General features: G+C 38.4%; 2 protein-coding genes across 2 annotated transcripts; both read right to left on the reverse strand.

Moving 5' to 3' along the window:
* Positions 1-8,879: 8,879 nt before the first annotated feature.
* Positions 8,880-9,263, reverse strand: LOC146885418 (uncharacterized). The gene has a single exon (XM_085674920.1). The coding sequence runs from the start codon at positions 9,261-9,263 to the stop codon at positions 8,880-8,882; it is 384 nt and encodes a 127-aa protein (XP_085531046.1).
* Positions 9,264-11,606: 2,343 nt separating this feature from the next.
* LOC146885419 (uncharacterized) lies at positions 11,607-12,560 on the reverse strand. Its single transcript, XM_085674921.1, has 3 exons — positions 12,433-12,560; positions 12,213-12,276; positions 11,607-12,134 (listed from the first exon to the last, which is right to left on the reverse strand). Exons 1-3 carry the CDS (start codon positions 12,558-12,560, stop codon positions 11,607-11,609), a joined length of 720 nt encoding a protein of 239 aa, XP_085531047.1.
* Between the last annotated feature and the right edge of the window lie 3,850 nt (positions 12,561-16,410).

Consider the following 16,410-nt stretch of genomic DNA (forward strand, 5'->3'; position numbering starts at 1 on the left):
AATTAATAAATGCGGGTAGTGAGAGCCTTTATGACATTAAATATTGATTAATGTGATGTGGAAAAGTACTAGCTTAATTGGTTGAGAGTACTTTGTTGTGTGAAAGGACTTGGGTTCAAGTCCTATGCCATTTGTGTATTATTTAATTATTAGTATTTTGACAATATGCTGGATCATGTGGAGTGATAATATAATCATAGAATTATATAAATTATCACAAAACATGAATTGGTTAAATGGTTGTGTATTGAGTTGGCATTGGCATGGTAGTGAGTTCGAACCTCGGTGAACCTAAACTAGACTTTAATAGGTTTTGTGACTGGATTTTCTGGGTTTCTGGAATTTTCCAAAAACTGCCTGGCGGGTGATGAATCACTGCTAGGCGATACATCAATTTTAAGCACGTGGCATTCCTTGAGTTGTGGCTCAGAATGGCATCCTTCGAGTTGAGCTCGAGATGCCGAATGATCACGAGGAACTCTTGAGTTGAGCTCGGGTTGGCGAGTATTGCCGGTGTTTAGCTGACGAGTTTGGTAGTCTAATGACATTACAAACTATGTTCGTATTGGGAACTCCACCTGGCGCTACAGTGTATGATCCGTAGAATGGTTTCCCGCATGTGCTCTATCGGTCTTGAGGTACTCACTAGAAGACGTAGAACATGGTTAACATGGTTGTGGCCATGTGATGTGATATCAAAGGATGTAATTCCTTTGGTGTGATTGTGTAATATATCTAATTGTATTGTAAATATGTTTATTTTGTTAGCTCACCCTATCTATGCGGTATACGTGAGCAAATGATGTTACAGGTGGATCTGGTGAGGCGTAGAGCCAGAGTGGGGCTAGACTTGGGATATTTCATCATAGATTTATGTTTTGTGATTTTAAGTCATTTGTAAACTCTTATATTATCATACTTTAATTTTATATTGGATATTTACTCGTTTTTAATTTCAGTTACTGTCATGGTGAAATAAAAACTTAGAATTCTCGCGTTTTTGGAAAATGGATTTATAATTAATGTGATCTTAATTTCTTACTTTATTTGATTTATTGAATGGATTTATTAAATTTGTAATATCCGTAATAGCTTTTGTCTACTTTGTGAGGCCTTCATCCTTTCTTGTATCAGGTTCACTTTTTTGTAGTTTTTTGTAATAACTCAGGTTCTGTCAACATTGCTTCTCCATCCTAGTACCAACACAAAGGGGTCTTACATCTCCTACCATACAAAGCTTCATATGGTGCCATACTAATACTAGTATGATAAATGTTATTGTAGGTGAATTCAACCAAAGGTAGCACTTCATCCCATCTTGATCTAACACACAGGCTCTCAAGAGGTCCTCTAACTATTGAATCATTCTCTCAATTTGTCCATCTGTCTGAGGATGATAAGCAGAGCTCATCCTCAGTCTGCTACCCATAGCCTCCTGCAAGGTCTGCCAAAATCTAGAAGTAAACAGTGGATCTTTATCTGATACAATGCTAGATGGCACACCGTGTAACCTAACAATTTCCTTTAGGTATAATTCTGCTAACTTGGCCATAGACATCCTTAAGTTTATTGCTAGAAAATGAGCACTTTTGGTCTAACAGTCAACTATAACCCATATAGAGTCATGTCTTTGCACTGTTCGTGGTAAATGGGTAACAAAATCCATTGAAATGAGATCCCATTTCCACTCAAGTATGTCCAACGGTTGTAACTAACCACCAGGTCGTTGATGTTCTACTTTTTCCTTTTGACAAGTTAGACAAGCTGCAACAAACTATGCTACATCCCTCTTCATACTAGATCACCAAAACAACTTTTTGAGATCTTAATACATTTTAGTCATGCCTGGATGCATCCTAAAATGACTCTTGTGTCCTTTCTCTAAAACCATCTTTTTAACTCAACATCATTTGGTATGCACACTTTGCCTCTGAAGCACAAAATTCAATCAAAACCCATCATGAAATCCTTAGCCTTATCTGTACCCGACAAACTCATTGTCTTATGTGGACCCACATCTTTAGTCTGTTTAACTGATCAAACTCATGAAATCACTAAATATAGTTATACTACTACATCTAATGAAATCAACTCCAAACTTCTTCTACAAACTCAGATCTCTAAACCTTTTCCACTAACTCAAGTTCTCTGATCATCATGCAAGATATATGCACTACCGTCCTACTAAGAGTGTCTACCACAACATTCACCTTGCCTGGATGGTATAGCAACTCAAAATCATAATATTTTAAAAATTCCATCCACATTCCCTGTCTTATATTTAACTCCTTCTAATCAAACAAATATTTTAAACTTTTGTGATCACTAAATACTTGAAATTGTGCACCATAAAGCTAGTGCCTCCAAATCTTCAAGGCAAACAACACTGTTGTTAACTCCAGATCATGAGTAGGGTAATTTTTCTCATGAACCTTAAGTTGCCTTGAAGCATAAGCCACTACTTTCTTCTCTTGCATTAACACACTGCTTAACCTTTGATAAGATGCATCACAATAAACCTCAAAGGATTTACCTGTGTTAGGGATTACAAGCACTAGAGCACTTGTCAACCTTTTCTTCAGCTCTTGAAAACTTTCTTCACACTGATTCGTCCAAGCAAAAGGCTGATCTTTACGAGTAAGTTATGTCAAAGGTGCTACTATCTTAGAAAATCCTTCTATGAATCTTTTATAGTAGCCAACTAAACCCACAAAATTCCTTATCTCTGTCATAGACTTCGGGCGTTCCCATTGTAACATAACCTCAACCTTAGTAGGATCCACTGATATACCCTACACAAATATCACGTGTCCTAAAAATTGAACCTCTTGCATCCAAAACTCACACTTTGACAATTAACATATAACTTCTCCTTCCTAGAGATTCCAAGCAATGTTCTTAAGTGTTCAACATGATCTGCATGAGTTTTCGAATATGTAAGAATGTCGTCTATGAAAACTAAGACGAACTTATCAAGAAAAGGTTTGAAGATTTTGTTCATGTAGTCCATGAACAAGGCAAGAGCACTAGTCACACCAAAAGGCATAATTACGTACTCATAATGCCTGTATCTAAACCTAAAGGTGATTTTCTATACATCCTTAGCCTTTACTTATTTTTGATAGTCAATTTATTCAACTACTTGTAATATACACACAACTTGGAGCTTCTGTCCTTTTTCTTTACAAGGAACATCGATGCTCCCCAAGGTACGCACTAGGTTGGATGAACTGTTTTTCTATCAAATCTTCTGTCTACCTCTTCAACTCAACAAACTCTATTAGAGCCATTCTAAATGGAGCTATTGATACTAGTACTACCCCAGGCACCAGATTAATTGAGAACTCTACTTCCCTCTAAGGAGGTTGTCCTGGTACTTTATTACGAAATACGTTCTCAAACTCTCTCACAACCACTATATTAATACTTTTATCACCTTTCTCAATCTTCACATGAGTTAAGATGATAAAGCATTGAGCCATTCTCGAACTTCCTACACTTTCATTCTTCATCCATGGCTATATGTGAAACCTTCCCAAATTCTTAAACTTTTCAGAATATTCTGCCACCGACATATCTCCTTGCATCAGTTGTAGGAATTTCACTTCCTTAGCATATTGTATACTGTCCGGAAAGTACTCATCCAAAAAACGCTTCTTGAATACCTCCCAACTCACTATTTCACCTTTCTCTTACAACATTAAATTCATACTGGCCCACCAATGCTCTGCCTCTCCAGTGAGCATATAAACACAATAAGCTAATTTGTTTTCATTGGGACATCTCCTTCATCCATTGATCAACTTCATCTGGACTGACTTTTGCATTGAACTTGGTGGGATGGTGTTTCAAAAAATCCTCCAAACTCCATTCTCTTATCTGAGGAGGTGGAACTTGTGGATGGACAATTGCCGTTTTGTTTGCTTTAAGGTAAGATAGAATGTAACATCCCGGTCGGATATTACTAATTTAAATAAAATCAAATCAAATATAGAAATAAAACCTCATTTATTATGTTATCTTTTCCCAAAACGCGGAAATTTAAAACTTTATTACATCGTCAATTATTCAAAATCCACCATAATATAAATATCAAATACAAATTTCAAGTCTGATAACATCAGTGTTTACAAAGTCTTTAAAATCCATAAAGCGATAAATCTATGTAAAAAGATTCCCCACGCTAACCACGCTCTGGGTCTATGCCTCACCAACACCATCTGCAACATCTTTTGCTTACGTGTAACGAATTATACGATCATCACCAAACACAAGTAGATAGGGTGAGCTAACATATAAACATATATATAATTCAAATATATGCACACACACACACACACCAAAGGAACTCTAGCTTTGATTCCATACCACATGGCCACCACCATGTTATCCATGTTCTATGTCTTCAGATTAATACCTCAAGATGCCCTTGTTGCCACACCTACAAGCCACAACTTGTAGAACACGTGCGGAAAACCTACGAACTAACTCCGTAAAGCCAGGTGGAGTTCTCTATACAAACCATAGTTCATAATGTCCCAAGACTACCAAACTCGCCAACCAACATCGAAGAGGGCAATCTATTTGGACTCATCCGTACGAGCCACAACTCACACACTCACATCGGCAACACTCGCCAATCCAAGCCATAACTCAAGGAATGCTCATGTTCATCCGTAATCTCGAGCCACAACTCAAGAGATGTCATTATGAGCCATAACTCAAGGAATGTCACGTGTTTACCCTCTATCCCGAGCCACAACTCAAGGAATGCCAGGTGTTCATACCTCACCGCCACACGCTACACTAGTACAATAAATTTACTGGTTTGTTTCTTCCACAACTCAGTTTTCCAATTCATCCACACATCACAACAAGGTACTCAGTTCCTAGTGAAACACTAAATATCTTTTACAACTTGAAGTTCATCCCACACATATATTACATTCGATTCACATCTCCATGTATACACCCAATTATTATTCCAATGCCTAAATTCAATTCAGTACCACCACCATATAAGGCTCATAAAATAATTCCTCAATGGTTTCTATTTTCAGTCATGATCATAACAGTACTTCCATTCCCTAACATTTGTTATAACACCCTGCATTACCCTCCAATATTTCATATACTCATTCATTCACAAGTAAGATCAAATTGCTTACAAGTTAAAACCAAGAGCTGAGTAAACTGCCTGTGCTTAACTTAGACCAGCCACTGTATCCTCTTATAAATCAAACCCCAACCTCAACTACAACACCAAATTACACTCAAATCTACAATCCCTATCCAATTCCTTTAATCATGCTTTTCTTTCTATCATCCAAGGTATTCATAATAACATATTTTCCCTATTTTTACAACCCTATCCCTTTTATCCTTCCAATGGAATCCAACCCGCACCCATACCACCTAGAACACAAAAACTACAACTGTGTTTACCATTGTTGTTTTGTGGCAAGCTATCTCCCGCCAGACGGTGCATCTGTTTTGGGAAAAATCCTAGGTTCTGTTGCAACTTCTAAAGTCTCATAAAACCCAGTACACATCTCTCTGTTTAATCCCAATATCAATCATGTAACTATACTTCCAAAGGTACCAAATATCAATTTAAATGCTACATACCATATAACATGTAATTTACATGTCAAATACCCCTAAACTCATAATTTTTTCCAAATTCACCAAACCCTAATACCCATCCATGCCAAATTCATTATAGTACCTCAATTTGCATTAGATTATTAGACTTCTTAATATCCATCTCGCTATTATTAATTAAGAATTCATTCCTTCCGATCAAAGTAGCCAAGAACTCATTAAAACATCAAAAACGAGTCAGTTTAACTCGTGTCGCTTGGCGGGTGATCATCATCGCTAGGTGGATCAAATAAAAATCCAAAAACTAGGTGATGGGAGTTGTGTCGCATGGCAGCTTGTTCTTGTCGTTGAGCGGTTTCTTGGAAAAAATCCAAGAAATTCAGTGCAATCTGATGAGTCGCCTGACGACTTTGAAGGCTCGGAAGGCTCTTTCTAGAAAATTTCCAGAAACACGAAATTATACATACAAGGCATAGTTTAAGCATTCCAAAATTTCATACAATAATACAAAGAGCAATACAAATCAAAAGCGCAGGGTCCAACTCCCCTTACCTAGAATCCTTGTTAAAGTCTAGGAATTTCTCAAGTCCTTGTGCACCACAATAATTCTAGCCCCTGTCTCCTTTCCAAGTTTGATCTCATTCCTTGCTAGCCTCTCTAATTAGTCTAGAACACACTCTCTTTACAACACTCACTCTTGGCAGTCTCAAAACCTTCTCTTTCTTCCTCAATTCGTTTCTTAATCATGTCTTAATTAAGTTTAATGGCCATAAAACGAAAATTGACATTAAAATGGGTTTAATTGTCATTCAAGATTCATTAATGGTTGTTTTTCCAACCCTCTTAGCTGCCCCCCCCCCCCCAAACAGCTAGGGTTTCTGGCCCTTCACACTCATGCCAAAAAGAAATCTTGGCAAAAAGAAAGCTTAATTTTTGTTTAGCAAGGTTTGGACACACAACCATCTAATTCCAAAGCAAATGCACAACAATTCAACAAATTCACGTTTCATGATAATTCCTATAAATCTAGGATTATATTATCACTCATCATGATCAATCATATTATCAAAATAATACATAATTAAAATAACACTCAATTTGACATACACGAGACTTGAACCCAAGTCCTCTTAACACAACCAAGTATTCTCAACCATTTGATCTAGAACTTTTCCACATAAAAAAAGTTAGCATTAAATGTCATAAAGGCTCCCACTACTCCAATTTATTAATTAATTATTTAATCAATTAATTTAATTTATCGGGTCTTACATAGTCATCAAGATGCCTTTGCTAAGTTGCTTTTGAGTTTGCCCGAGCAGCTTCCATTTGCTGCAAGGATAGGTTGTGCTGCTCCACCATAGAGGCATTATTGTTGCATTGCTGCTGCCATAGCTTCTATTGCTCGTACGAGATTGGGCAAGTCTAAGGTTGGAGGGGGTGGAGATGGCCTAGGTGCAATAAATCTGCATATAGAATGAATAACCATCAGCTTAGCCTAAAGATACTGGAATAACCATAGAAAACAACACATAGAGGAAACTAAACCCACCCAAACCTACAAATCCTAAAGGTACTAATGCTCTAATACAAAAAATGTAACATCCCGTTTAACAGTTTAAACCATAAAATAAAACATTTCATATTTGATAATTCATGACATAGAACTTAAGCATATATATACCATATTATAGTCATCCCACAATGTCAAATAAACTGAAATACAATTTTATATACAAAACTACCTAAGAGTTTTTAAAAGAAGGCAAAATCCTAAAGGAATTAATGCTCTGATACAAAAAATGTAACATCTTGTTTAACAGTCTAAACCATCAAATAAAACATTTCATATTTAATAATTCATAGCATGCAACTTAAGCATATATATACCATATTACAGTCATCCCACAAAGTCAGATAAACTGAAATACAATTTTATATACAAAATTTCCTAAGAGTTTTCTAAAGAAGGCACAATTCTAAACAATATCTACTTCCTTGTACTGAACCAGCTGCAGAATCTTCAACTACGCATACCAGTTAGGTGATCATTGCAAAAGGAAAAAGACACCAAAACAACAAAGACAAAAGAAAGGGAAAGCTAATGACTTTTAAAATAATTATTTCAATTCATAATATAATAGCATAAATCATACACAAACTGTAACACCCCTACTGGAAATTACTTAATTAAATAAACAAATAAAAAATAGAAAATCAATCGACATAATTTTATTATTCCCAAATGCGGGAAAAATTAAAATATTGTTCAACACGCCATAATTCACTTAAACAAGAGAAATAATGTCATTACAAGTTCCTATTTCTGACAAAAAGGTGAAAAATAGAAATAAAATCTCTAGTCAAGAGTCCGCTGATATCCCTCTCTTCGTAGCTATGCGTCAACAGCATCACCTGGAATATCATCTGCTCCCACGTGACAAGTCACACGATCATCGCCAAACACAAACAAAAACGGTAAGCTCATAATAAACTGACACATAATTCAATAACATCATAAACACCCAGTTATTTGATTCTAATTTTCTTGGCCAAGACCTTAATCCCTAAGGCTTTTCAACCTTCACCACACACAAATAGTTAACCTTCATTTCACATAAATAGTTAACCTTCATTTCACACAAATAGTTAGTTAACCTTCATTTCATACATCAATGCATACAAACAACACATACAAGCCAAAAACTGGAACACATTATTTGGTTGTCTCTCAGCCCACTAGGCTGTCTCTCTTGACAGCTAAGGTTACACTGCCCTTTCATATTCATACCAAACGATAAATTGGAAAAAAGATAGTTAAATTCATTCTTAGCAAGATTTGAACCCACAACCATTCAATCACAAGTCAAGTGCACAACCAATTCATGTTTCATGATAATTCCTATAATTTTAGCATTACATTATCACTAATCACATTCAAACATATCATTCAAATAATGCACAATTTAAAATAACATACAATTGGCATACATAGGACTCAAACCCAAGTCCCCTCAACAAAACCAAGTACTCTCAACCATTTGAGCTACTACTTTTCCACGTCATAATAATTTGCATTAAATGCCTTAAAGGCTCCTACTACCCGCATTTATTAAATAATTATTTATTTAATTATTTAAATTCCTCAAGTCTTACATTCCCCCAACCTTAAAAGATTTTCGTCCTCGAAAATTAGACTTACTAGGAAATAAGTGCGGATAGGATTGCCTCACGTGATCCTCCATCTCCCAAGTCATCTCTTGAGTAGCCTCATTCTAGAGGACTTTCACTGTCCGGATCTCCTTTCCTCTCAACTTTTTCACTTGAGAGTCCAATATCCTCATCGGTCTTGTGTTCACTGTCAGATCCTCCCTTATCTGAATGTCATCTGATTCTAGCACATGCGAGGGACTTACTACATATTTCCTCAATTGAGAAACATGAAATACATTGTGAAAGTTCGCCAAGTGTGGTGGCAGGGCAATCTCATAAGCTGCGGTGTCAATCCTCCTCAAAATCTGATATGGCCCAACAAATCTCGGAGTTAACTTCCTTAATTTGATAGCTCTTTCGAGGAACACATCATCCCATGCTTCAAATTCTAGAGGTCGCCTCCTCTTATCTGCGTAGGACTTCTGTCTGTTCTGAGTTGCTCTCATTCATTCCTGGATCGCCTTGACCTTATTAGAGGTCTACTTTAAAAATTATGGACCCAACACCAAGGAGTCCCCAAAGCTGCCTGTAGGGACTGCAAAAAACGAGAAGTGAATCTCGGACCCCTATCAGATATGATGCTAGCTAGCACCCCATGCAGTTTGACAACTTCCCTAACATACAATTCTGCCAGTTTATCCATCGATAACTTCTGATTAATGGCTAAGAAATGAGCGTACTTTGTCAACATGTCCACGATCAACCCAGATTGAATCACGCCTTTTAGTAGATCTCGACAGATGAGTCACGAAACCCATGGCGATACTATCCCATTTCCATTGCGGGATATCTAACGGTTGTAATGTACCACCTGGTCTTTGGTGTTCAATCTTTGCCTTTTGACACACCAAGCATGATGCCACAAAGTCAGCGACATCAGTTTTCATTCCGTTCCACCAGAAGGACTGTTTGAGATCCTTATACACATTAGTCATACCTGGATGTATGCTAAGACGACTTTTATGACCCTCTTCTAGAATTTGCTTCCTCAACCTCCAATTACCAAGTACACACACTCTATCTCGAAACTGCAGGATGCCGTCTGATCCCATCCGGTAATCTTTCCCCTTTTCTATACCTAGCAAACTCACAAACTGTTGTAACTCAGCATCATTCTTCTACTCATCACAGATCATTCCCAAGATGTCGCTGGTCAACGTCAATACACTGCACCTGATAGAATCCTCTCCCAACTGTATACCCATATTCATATCCCTCATCTTCTCAATCAACTCCAGCTCTTTTACCATCAATGCTGACATATGCATCCTCTTCCGACTCAAGGCATCCACCACTACGTTTGCTTTACCAGGATGGTAAAGTAACTCAAAATCATAGTTCTTGAGATACTCCATCCATCGTCGTTGTCTCATATTCAACTCATTTTGATCAAACATGTATTTCAAGCTTTTGTGATCACTGAATACCTAGAACTGGGAGCCATACAAGTAGTGCCTCCACGTCTTAAGAGCGAACACTACTGCAGCCAATTCTAAATCATGCATGGGGTAGTTCTTCTGATGGACTTTCAATTGCCTAGAGGCATACGCCACTGGCCTCTTCTCTTGCATCAGCACACACCCTAAACCCTGATAGGATGCATCGCAATACACCTCAAACTTCTTGCTTGTGTCTGGAGTAGCGAGTACTGGAGCTGTAGTCAATCTCTTCTTCATCTCCTCAAAACACTCTTCACATTTATTTGTCCAGGAGAAGGGTTGATCTTTTCTAGTGAGTTGGGTCAAAGGACTCACCATTTTTTAAAACCTTTCTACAAATCTCCTATAGTACCCGACCTATCCCAAGAAACTCCGTACCTCGGTCACTGTCCGTGGCCTTTCCCATTTCAGCACTGTTTCAATCTTACTCGGATCGACTACAATACCATGTGAAGAGATAACATGCCCCAGAAACTGTACCTCTTCCAACCAAAACTCGCACTTCGACAACTTGCCATAGAGTTGATGTTCTTTGAGTACTGCCAATACAACCCTCAGATGGTCGGCATGTTCCTCCGTATTCTTAGAGTTGATGAGGATGTCATTTATGAACACCACCACAAATTTGTCTAGATAAGGCCGAAAAATCTGATTCATGTAACCCATGAAGACTGCTAGAGCCTTAGTCATTCCAAATGCCATTACTACATACTCGTAATGTCCATATCTCGATCTAAATGCTGTCTTCTGGACGTCTTTCGATTTGACTAAGATCTAATGGTATCCAGACCTTAAGTTAATTTTGGAAAATGTACTTGCCCCTCTCAGCTGGTCTAACAAATCATCAATCCTCAGCAATGTATACTTGTTCTTTATTGTAAGTTTATTCAATTTCCGGTAGTCTACACACAATTGAGAACTCCTATCCTTCTTCTTCACTGGTAACACAGGAGCTCCTCACGGTGATGCACTAGGCCTGATGAATTTCTTCTCTAGCAAATCCTCGATCTATTTTTTCAATTCTGCTAGTTCTGTCGGTGCCATTCTGTAAGGGGCTGTCGACATTGGACCCGCTCCAGGAATTAGATCAATAGAGAAATCTACATCTCGGCTTGGTGGTAACTCGGGTATTTCATCAAGAAACACATCAGCATATTCCTCCACTACTGGGATACTTCTGATCAACTCGGTGGTACTCTACTTTTCTCCTTGGGCCACTATCATGAAACAAGTGGCTCCGTCTTCAATTTCTTTCAAGACTCTGTAAGTTGAGATCAACTCAATCCCCTCTGACTTTGAGAACACCACTATGCATCGTCCACAATCAATGACTATGTGATTGCCTGACAATCAGTCCATTCCCAAAATCACATCCAGTCCCTCCAGAGGCAAGCACACAAGATTGATCTTGAATCTTTTGCCCTCCACTTCTATTGAGCATCCGACACAAACAAAATTTGTTGAAACTTGTCCCGATGCTGGTGTTGAGACTATTAACTTGCATCCCAGATCACGAGTTGACAATCCCAGCCTCTTGACACATTCGTGAGATATGAAGGAGTGTGAAGCTCCTGAATCAAACAATACTAACACCCGGTTACCCAATAATAAGCAAAAGTCGAGTATAAGGCTACCTGACTGAGTGGCTTCTGTGCTAGTCATAGCAAAGACTTGGCCTACTGCTCTAGGCCTCTCGATTGAAGGTAGCAGAGATTGAGCTCTTGGAGTGGTCTTCTTATTAGGACACTTGTTAGCAAAGTGCCCTGGCTTATCACAAGCATAGCACTTGCAAGTGCTAGTACAACCTCCTTCAATGCTTGCTAGTTTAGTGCAGTTCCTCCTGAGATTCTCTCCACCACAATTATAACACTGCAGCTTCTGAGAAGATGATTGAGGTCTACTGTAGGGCTTTTTTTGTTGTTTGCCATCTGCAATATTCTTCTAGGGTCGACTAACCCTGGTGGGCCCCATCTCCTGCTGCTCCACACTCTTGGCCTGCTCGACCAAAACGGGGAATTCCCTAACTCTCAAAGGCACAATGAACAATCCCAGCTCATGTTTTAAGACTCCCTTAAATTTTTTGTAGTGTCATTCTTTTGTAACTACCTACGAGTAGAACCTCGTTAGGTACTCAAATCGTTCCACATAGGCCTGCACCGACAAGTTTCCCTGCTACAAAGTGAGGAACTCAGCCTCGTGCTCATGTTTATCGTTGTCTAGGAAATACTTCTCAAGGAATATTTTCCTAAAATTGACCCAGTTCACCTCCTCCTCACGGATCTGCATCTGTTGTTGCATCCCCATCCATCAATACTCTACATTTGTCACCAACAAGAATGTGGCAAATGTGAGTTTCTAAGCCTTAGTGCACTCTATTACCTCGAAGATCTTCTCACATTCATGCAATCATGCATCTGCCTCATCTGGGGTAGCTTTGCCAGTGAATTTTGTTGGCTTATGACGCATGAAATCTTCCATCGTCACCAGTCTGACTGGTGTAATCATCACCCTCGGCTGCGCTGCAACAAGTTGCATCGTGTCCACCATCCTATGGATTGCATTCGCAATCTCGTCAGCCCCCAACAATATTTCTGCTCCTTCTATTTGCCATTGCCTGTACACGCCACATTTTTCAGCTGTTAACATTAAACAGCTCATATTATAACAAAAAATATAAATTCCTAACAATCAATAAGACAACACAGATTCGTAGACAAAACGCGGCAAGCTCACTCCCTAAATTTCCAAAAATCTTAAAACTTTTGCTCTGATACCAAATGTAAAATCCCTACAGGAAATTACTTAATTAAATAAATAAATAAATGGAAAATCAATCAACATAAATTTATTATTCCCAAACATGGGAAAATTTAAAACATCGTTCAACGTGTCATAATTCACTTAAACAAGAGAAATAATTGCATTACAAGTTCCTATTTTTGACAAAAAGGTGAAACACATAAATAAAATCTCTAGTCAAGAGTCCCTTAATATCCCTTTCTCCGTAGCTATGGGTTAACAACATCACTTGGAATATCATCTGCTCCCACGTGACAAGTCATACGATCATTGCCAAACACAAATAGAAAGGGTGAGCTCATAATAAATTAACACATAATTAAATAACATCATAAACAACCAGCTATTTGATTCTCATTAATTCTTGGCCAAGACCTTAATCCCCAAGGCCTTTCAACCTTCAACACACACAAATAGTTAACCTTCATTTCACACAAATAGTTAACCTTCATTTCACATAAATAGTTAACCTTCATTTCACAAATAGTTAACCTTCATTTCACACAAATAGTTAACCTTCATTTCACACAAATAGTTAACCTTCATTTCAAACAAATAGTTAACCTTGGACTCACAATTTATGATGCTCGCACGAACTTGGTCGCGCGTGGTCCTGCCTCTACGAACCTCCCCGCTCGTAGTTCTGCTCTACGAACCTCCCCGCTTGTAGTCCTGCTCTACGGACCTGCCCGTCCGTAGTTCAACACACGTGATCTACCAGATACGTACCTCCCCGCACGCATCATCTCTTAAGTGTGAGCATAGAACATACGAACCTACCTCACTCATATCCTCAGACAAAAGTAATAGGATATGAACCTCCCTGCTCATATCATCATGTGTTCAGCACCATCCATGAACCTACCCGCTCATGGCACAACATCTCCTAATCCAAGTCCGCATCAATGCGTACAAACAACACACGCAAGCCAAAAACTGCAACGCTATCGCCTGGCACAACCTAAGTGTCGCTAGGTGAAACCTGCGCAAACCGCCTAGCGGAACCTCCTCACCACCAGGTGCCAATCTACAAACAAACCCACTATTTCAGGGTCTGTCGCCTGGCAGACCACACTTTGCCGCCAGGTGCAACGCGTCACAGAGGTTCCCTGGTGCTCCCATCGTCTGGCGCACACATCCGTGCCGCTAGGCGCTATACCAATAGCGAAATTCTACTGGTTTTATACACCCAAAGCAGATTGTCCTGCTTTCTCCAAAATACCTCCTAAGGTATTATCACACTCTCGTTCCCCAACGTCGAACCTTTGGCAACCTCTCGCCCTCTTATACGTCAATTACTTAAAATTCCAATTACCAATTCCTCGGTTTAATGATTCTAATTCACCAAGTGTTCCTTCCGGGTATAATGCTCAATCAAATATATGTAAATCACCCTCAATTCCAGTACCTTAAAAATAGGCAACCTACTACTACTACACTGTAATGATACCAAACTCCTCACTCATTACCTTCCAAGTAAGTTACTCAATTCATGGTGAATTCCCTCACTTGTCTTATTAAAGTTCTCCAATGTTTCTAAGTATAGTATTATACTGGAATCAGATCTTCTCAATCCCTACCATTCCAAATCATCAATATTCTTCATTCTGGTTTAAATTATATTTCCTTACTGATTTTCCCTTCACCTAATGTAAACATTCTTCATACACTATTAATTTTTGCATTTTAGATTCATTAACACTTAAGCACCAAAACTATCTTCCCTCCAATTTTCCACTACACTGACGGTATCCAGTGCTGCCCATTGCCAAGCTAGAATTTCTAGCCATCGCCTGGCGGTAGATCATGCACCGCTAGGAGGCGTATCAAGTTTTTGGGAAAATTTCCCCTTTTCTTCCTTGCACGAATCTCCTTCACTCCTTCATTATCTAGTCTCGCCATACATTAACCCACATTAATACGCATTCCCAGAATTACAATTGCATCAACAAATTCCAAAATTAAATACTATTAGGCATTGGAATCAATTTCTTAATTACTCCCTTCCAACCCCTCTCATAATCCCGAGATCACCCATGCACTCTTGGTCCAAAACTTCATCATACACAACGTACATAAACAAGTTTCCAGAAGTCGCGATGACTCTTGCGCCCAACAACACAAAAATAACCGAAACAGCTTTGTGTTGCCTGGTGGAAACTCATCATCCGTCAGGTGGTTCATGACACAACCCAACAACTGGGTTACTACTAACACGTCGCCTGGCAGCATCGTCATGCCCTCCAGGCAGTTTCTGGGCGGAAAGCTAGAAACTTACGAAAAACGGCGTGGAATTGGGTAAAATCTCATTCAATTATACATGGCCAGACACATTCATTTATACACAAATCCAAACGAAATAAACAGCTCCCCTTACATGGAAATCCTTGCTCCAATTGATCTTCTAACCTTAGCTTTATGATACCCAAGAACCTTCCTTTGCTCTTCCAAAAATTGCTGCTCCTTTATCAACCTAGACTCAATTTTCATCTTCTGAAATTCGCCCTTTTCCAGCACTCCACAATGGCAGCCCTCACTCTCCTTCTCTCCCTTTTAATTTGACCATTAAGTATTCCTTAATTATGCTTAATGCTAGAAAACGAAAATGACTTTAATTTTGATGTTAATGGCCTTTTAATAAGCATTATTTGGTTGTATCTCAACCTACTAGGCTGCCTCTCTTGGCAGCTAGGGTTACTCTGCCCTTTCGTATTCATACCAAACAATAAATTGGCAAAAAGATAGTTAAATTCATTCTTAGCAAGATTTGCACTTGCAACCATTCAATCACAAGTCAAGTGCACAACCAATTCAATCAATTCATGTTTCATGATAATTCCTATAATTATAGGATTACATTATCACTAATCACATTCAAACATATCATTAAAATAATGCACAATTTAAAAGAACATACAATTGGCATACATAGAACTCGAACCCAAGTCCTCTCATCACAACTAAGTACTCTCAATCATTTGAGCTAGAACTTTTCCACATCATAATAATTTCCATTAAATGCCATAAAGGCTCCTACTACCGACATTTATTAAATGATTATTTATTTAATTATTTAAATTTCTCAGGTCTTACACAAACAATCAGTTATTAATATACAATTATAGAAAACTAAGAGTCAATTAACCTGAATACATGCATTGAGGTTGGATCTAGGCGGTTATGCACTTGTAGTGACATCTCATGCTCTATAGAGTGACAAATAAAGAGCAAAAATCTACCACAATAATAAACATCAACATCTTCGCAAACATCATTTATAATTAGATTCATTAACTTTCACACATCAAGTACTAATTTTTATCTCCAATAACATAATCAATCACAATATAATTAC

This window comes from Vigna unguiculata, chromosome 6 (genome assembly GCF_037176805.1).
Source record: "Vigna unguiculata cultivar grain cowpea cultivar isolate G323 ecotype 2 chromosome 6, ASM3717680v1, whole genome shotgun sequence".
In the NCBI taxonomy this organism is placed as follows: Eukaryota; Viridiplantae; Streptophyta; class Magnoliopsida; order Fabales; family Fabaceae; genus Vigna; species Vigna unguiculata.

Bases quoted from the DNA above. Each gene is read 5' to 3' on its own strand.
- LOC146885418 (XM_085674920.1), bottom strand. From the start codon at position 9,263: ATGAGAGCAACTCAGAACAGACAGAAGTCCTACGCAGATAAGAGGAGG.
- LOC146885419 (XM_085674921.1), bottom strand. From the start codon at position 12,560: ATGGGGATGCAACAACAGATGCAGATCCGTGAGGAGGAGGTGAACTGG. The intron at 12,277-12,432 runs GTAGCAGGGAAA...TTTGAGAGTTAG, and splicing joins GAGGCTGAGTTCCTCACTTT to GGAATTCCCCGTTTTGGTCG. The intron at 12,135-12,212 runs GTTAGTCGACCC...TCATCTTCTCAG, and splicing joins AGGAGATGGGGCCCACCAGG to AAGCTGCAGTGTTATAATTG.